The 5,543-nt window shown below is 45.4% G+C and overlaps 2 protein-coding genes across 2 annotated transcripts in view; both read right to left on the bottom strand.

Moving 5' to 3' along the window:
• LOC102864723 (zinc finger protein 675-like) overlaps positions 1 to 1,523 on the bottom strand; it is an 18,998-nt gene extending 17,475 nt beyond the window's left edge. The window contains exon 1 of the mRNA XM_006903176.1: positions 1,400 to 1,523. Within this exon, the coding sequence (XP_006903238.1) occupies positions 1,400 to 1,523 (124 nt within the window). The remainder of the gene's footprint in view (positions 1 to 1,399) is intronic.
• A 156-nt stretch (positions 1,524 to 1,679) lies between these two features.
• LOC102864313 (zinc finger protein 470-like) lies at positions 1,680 to 5,216 on the bottom strand. Its single transcript, XM_006903175.1, has 4 exons — positions 5,211 to 5,216; positions 4,904 to 5,030; positions 1,966 to 2,638; positions 1,680 to 1,881 (listed from the first exon to the last, which is right to left on the bottom strand). The coding sequence occupies exons 1-4, from the start codon at positions 5,214 to 5,216 to the stop codon at positions 1,680 to 1,682; spliced, it is 1,008 nt and encodes a 335-aa protein (XP_006903237.1).
• Positions 5,217 to 5,543: the final 327 nt, after the last annotated feature.

Genomic DNA, 5,543 nt, shown 5'->3' with positions numbered 1-5,543 from the left:
GGCATGCTGGTCACACAGGCTTTCTGAAGCCACTGACTGATTTGTCCAAACGATAGGGAACAATATCCTAATAGGGTGTGAGAACGATAAGATGCCCTCCTCTTACAACACCAGTCAACACAATTCTCTACCTCATCTACAGACCGGCTGATGTAGCTAATATCATGCTTGGCAACCAGGGGTCACTCACCATGAGGACTGGACATACTGTCCACTTGTATTTTGCTCCGACCACAGGAAGCAGGACATCAGTCTAAGCACTTGCACGCTTACACTATCACCCATCCAGACGCTTCAAAGTCAACTGGACACTAGCAAACAGGAGCTGCAGAGTCATTTCTTTTACAACGTTGATGTATGATAGATGATTTAATAACATCAAAATTAGCATCCATTACAAATTGGAAAATACACAGGGAGGTGACTCGAATGTCAAACTGTTTTCCTACATACCTGACACTCTTAAGGTCTCTGTCCTGCGTGCACAATTCGAGGTTCAGGGAGGGCACTGCCTTGCAAAAATGTTTTCCCCCAATACTGACATTTGTAAGGTGTGTCTGTCCTGAGGGAACTGTTGTATGTCGAAAGCACCTGTCGGATGCAGAAACAGTTTGCCCACATTGCTGACATTCGGAAGCACTCTCCCCTGGGGTGAGTTCCTCAACGTCATGTGAGCTGAATGGACGCGGACCACAGTCCTGCCATGTGTAAGGTCTCGCTCCTGTGTCAATTCTTCCATGTACAGTGAGCTTATCTAACCTTGAACGTGTTTCCCCACACTCCTGACATTCCTTTTATCTCTCTCCTGTGTGAACTCTTCTGTGTAAAGGGAAGCTGTTCGATCGTGCAAATGTGTTTGCACGTGCCTGACATTGATAAAGCGTGTCTCCATGTGAACTCTTCCATGCACACCGAGGTGACGTCACTGTAAAAACTCTTGACATTCCTAAGGTCTCTCCTGCGTGAATTCTTCTACGTTGAGTGTGGTGACCCAACAGGCCCAAGGTTTACCCACATTCTTTTTTTTTTTAAACGGGTAAAACATTTCCAATTTTTATTCTTAAAAATAGGAATCAAAATTGCAAAGGCAGATTTATAATCACTTCTGACTGAGAGGGTCATTTTGGAACATCACAAGAACGCATACTCAGATGGAAATCTCGTGAAACTGCGGTTGCTCCTCAGGTTGCATTCACTCCTGCATTTTCTCAATCAGTTCTTCCTTGTATTTGCCTTTCTCTTTTCCAACTTGCCGAGATTTAGCTTTCCGTTCAAGAATTTTTTTCCAATCTTTATCCAATTTCAGCCTGGTAATAACCACCTTGCTTGGGTGAATGCCCACGTGCACTGTGGTACATGAGCCTTCTCACGCTGCACTCTTTCAACGTAGATGACATACTTCTTTCTGTACACCTGGACGACGTTGTCAATCTGTTGATCTTCCTGCACACATGCGAAGGGGCACTGAAGTGGCGTTTGCGGTTCTTGCTGCGGTCCGAGGTAACGAAAGGGTTGAACTTCATGGTGGCAGCCGTCCGACAGCGTCAGGCTCTCCAAGCACAAGCTTACCCACATTCTTGACCTTCATAAAGTGTGTCTCCTGTGTGAATTCTTCTATGCACAGTGAGATGACACGACCGAGAAAATGTTCACTGCCAACATTCGTAATAAGGTCTGTGTCATGTGTGGATTCTTCTATGGAACGTGAGCCGACCGGATTGGGAAAATGTTTTCCCGCAGTCCTGACATTCAAAAGGTCTCTCTCCCGTGTGGATTCTTCTATGCACAGTGAGCTGACACGACTGGGAAAATCTTTTCCCACATTCCTGACACGCGTAAGGCCTCTCTCCCGTGTGAATTCTCCGATGCACCGTGAGCTGACTGGAGCGTAAAAATGTTTTCCCGCAGTCCTGACATACGAAAGGTCTCTCTCCCGTGTGAATTCTGGTATGTTTAGAGAGGTACTTTGAGCGTGAAAACGTTTTCCCACAGTCCTGACATTCGTAAGGTCTCTCTCCTGTGTGAATTCTTCGATGGAAGGTGAGCTGACGTGATTCTGAAAATGTTTTCCCACAGTCCTGACATTCAAACGGTCTCTCGCCTGTGTGAATTCTTCCATGTAAAATGAGCTGGCTTGAGTCCGAAAATGTTTTCCCACATTCCTGACACTGAAAAGGTTTCTCTCCTGTGTGAAGTCTTCTATGTACAGTGAGGTGACCGGATTGGGAAAATGTCTTTCCACAGTCCTGACATGCAAAGGGTCTCTCTCCTGTGTGAATTCTTCGATGCACCGTGAGGTACTTTGATCGTGAAAACGTTTTCCCACAGTCCTGACATTCGTACACTTTCTCTCCCGTGTGGACTCTTCTATGGAGAGCGAGGTGACTTGCCTGGGAAAATATTTTCCCACATTCCTGACATTCGTAAGGTCTGTCTCCTGCGTGAATTCTTCTATGTGAGGTGAGCTGACTTGACTGCGTAAACGTTTTCCCACAGTCGTGACACTCGTAAGGTCTCTCTCCTGTGTGGATTCTTCGATGTAACGTGAGCTGACTGGATTGGGAAAAGGTCTTCGCACAGTCGTGACACTCGTAAGGTCTCTCTCCTGTGTGGACTCTGCTGTGTAACAGGAAGTTACCTGAGTGAGCAAAGGTCTTGCCACATTCCCGACATTCATAAGGTCTCTCTCCCGTGTGGACTCTTCTATGTTTACTCAGGCTGCTTGAGTGCAAAAACTTTTTTCCGCATTGTGTACACTCATAAAGTCTCTCTCTTTTGTGCACGTGTCTGTGTTCCTCGAGAGCAGCTAGCCACGGGAATGCCTCTCCACAATCCGTACACTCATAAGACTTCTCTCCTGTATCCGTTCTTACGTATCTTCTAACATTAGAAATGGGACACAAGGTCTTGGTACATTCCTTGCATCGGCAAGGTCTCTGTCCTCCGTGAATTCTTCTACCACTGATGAGGTGACTGGACTCGAAAACCGCTTTTGCATATTCCTTACATTCTTGGGGACTCTCTCCTGTGTGTATTCCTCTATGTTTACTGAGCCGATCCGACAGTGAAATGGTCTTCTCACCTTCCATACACTGAACAGGTCTCTCTCCTGCGTGGATTTTGGCATGGAGAGTTAAATTAGCAAGCCGAGGAAAGGTTTTCCCACACTGGTGACATTCACAGGGTTTCCCGTCTGTGTGTGTTCTCACATGTCTCCTTAGGCAGGACAGGGAACGAAAAGGTTGTCCACATACCTTACAATTATAAGGATTCTCTACACTGTCAATGTCTTTCTTTCCTGCGCTATCTGAAGTACTAGTAAGGGGGGCAGAAGAAGAAAAGGGTTTCCCATTTTCAATACACTCATAAAGCTGTTCTAGAAAATTAAACGCTTCTTTGGAAACTAAAGGGAAAGAATTTCCGCAGGTCTCAGCACATTCCGTAGGTTCATGTTCTTCTACCACATGGATCCAAAATGCAGAGAAGGTACAGAAATCTTTGCCACATTTCTTACATTCATGGCTGCTGGCACCAAGGTCACTCCTCAACAGGTTTACGTCCACACGGTTGCAGGAATAACTTGGAAATACGATGTGCATTTTCCCAGGGTCTTCAATCCCTTCACACACCTCCTGGACTGTTTGCCTTCTGGGAAAAAGAAACAACACACAACTTGTAAATACGCATGTTCCTGTCTGCCCACCACAAAATACAATGAAGACGCATGAGCGTAACAGCTCAGAATCTCACATGACTTCATTTAGCATTTTCTATTTTCTTTCATTTTCCTGATACTCACGTGCAATAGTTCTCTTTGAGTTTATGTAGATTTTCTTTGCCACACAGTTGTAACATTTTCCGTAATATGGAAGGCCAAGGGTGGGAAGTCTCAAAGAATGTCACCTGAGTACATTCAGGGGATAACACTTGTCCGTCGTTCTTGGTTTCAAGGTCTGCTGGAATAATGAAAAGAATTTTGCCAACATAAAATAGAAAGAAAGTATTTAGAGGTTCGTGAGGCGGCTGTGCACAGTCAGGTGGGCATATTTTTCAGTGTCAGCCCATCAACACTACATAGCAAACTCTTCAGTACGAAGCCCTTCTGAAACCAATGAAAGACATGATAAATTTCCTCTGATGGATAATGACTGTAATGACTCACACAGTACACACATTACACAGAAAGTACACACATTACAGTATCACAGAGTAGTCAAAAACCATTAGAGAGGACATACATCACAAGAAAAATAGAAGCACGGCTCCAGGACAGGCCTGGTCATGCAGAAAAGGGCATGGCGTGGTCGCTTAAGCCGTAACATCAGGCAAGAAGACACATTTTCGACTTGATTCTTGAAAATGCCAATGTCTCAATACACAGAAGATCCAAAGCGTATTGACGATTGCGCAGAGCTTCCCCACCCAGGAGTCCTAGGCAGCTCCGAGGGCCTACTGGCAAGAAGCTGCACCGCAATCTCAACAACTCAGGGTTCGAATCCTCCAGACGCTTCACTGGAGGCGGAGGGGCACTCTCCCCCTGTGCCACTCGCATCCGACTGGACGTAACACCAAGACAATAACAACACAGGCGCCCGAAATGAGCGTTAGACCCCCACGGCCCCAAAGACCAGTCCTTGAAATCTGACCCATAAAAGTTAGAGTGTACGCTTGGGATAGTCACAGATCTAAGTCCCCTAAATCCCAGCCGAGAAAAGGAGCTCTCAGACACAGAGGTTTCTAGAAAGAAATTATTTGTGACGTGGGAGTGCTAAAAGCAAGGTGACCATGCCTGTTTCACTGAACCGTGTACGCCACTTCTTCTATCAAAGCTCAAAAGTCATGTGCACGCATTCATTTTCTTTGCATTCCAAGGATTAGAAAACATATGAAATCACATTTTTACCTATGAAGTCCAGGTTTTCCAAGATTTCCATCATCACGTCCCTGTAGAGTTTCTTCTGAGCGACAGTCAGCAAAGGCCACTCTTCCTGGGTGAAGAAGATGACCACGTCCTCCAGGAACAACGGAGCCTGAAACACACAGCGTATTGTGGATCAGAGAGGTACCGTGTCTCACAATGTGGGCGAGAACAAAGAAGGAGCCTCACAGACGTAGAAAAGGAAGAATTCGTCCAGACACGACAAAAGCTCGATTTGCTTCTGAGATCTACTCCGGGCATCAGCTTTCAGTCTTGTTCTGGACCTTATTACCTTCATGTCCTAACTGAGGAAATCCTGGCCATCAACTAATCCTGTAGGTAATGAAGAGCTTGACCACACAGTAAGTGAACCTGTACACCGTTTCACTGTATTTGTACACATATTCTGTGTCCCAGAACAAAAAAAAACCAGCTCAATATAGACAAATGTTGGGTTTGGAAGATAAGTGTGTTGGGAAGAGGTAATTTTATCTTCTTTTGAAAAGATCGTTAAGAACAGTGAAGAAAATACAAAGGACAAACAGAAAGCACAGTGATGTCCTAACCGTAGGGAAACACTGCAGAAGGGAAGTATTTTCTAGAAAGGACACAGGTCCACACAAGC

This window comes from Elephantulus edwardii, unplaced genomic scaffold (genome assembly GCF_000299155.1).
Source record: "Elephantulus edwardii isolate Elephantulus edwardi_28Jun2011 unplaced genomic scaffold, EleEdw1.0 scaffold00528, whole genome shotgun sequence".
Taxonomy (NCBI): Eukaryota; Metazoa; Chordata; class Mammalia; order Macroscelidea; family Macroscelididae; genus Elephantulus; species Elephantulus edwardii.
Note: the sequence above shows the minus strand (reverse complement) of the source record. Positions and strands in the feature narration are given on the sequence as shown.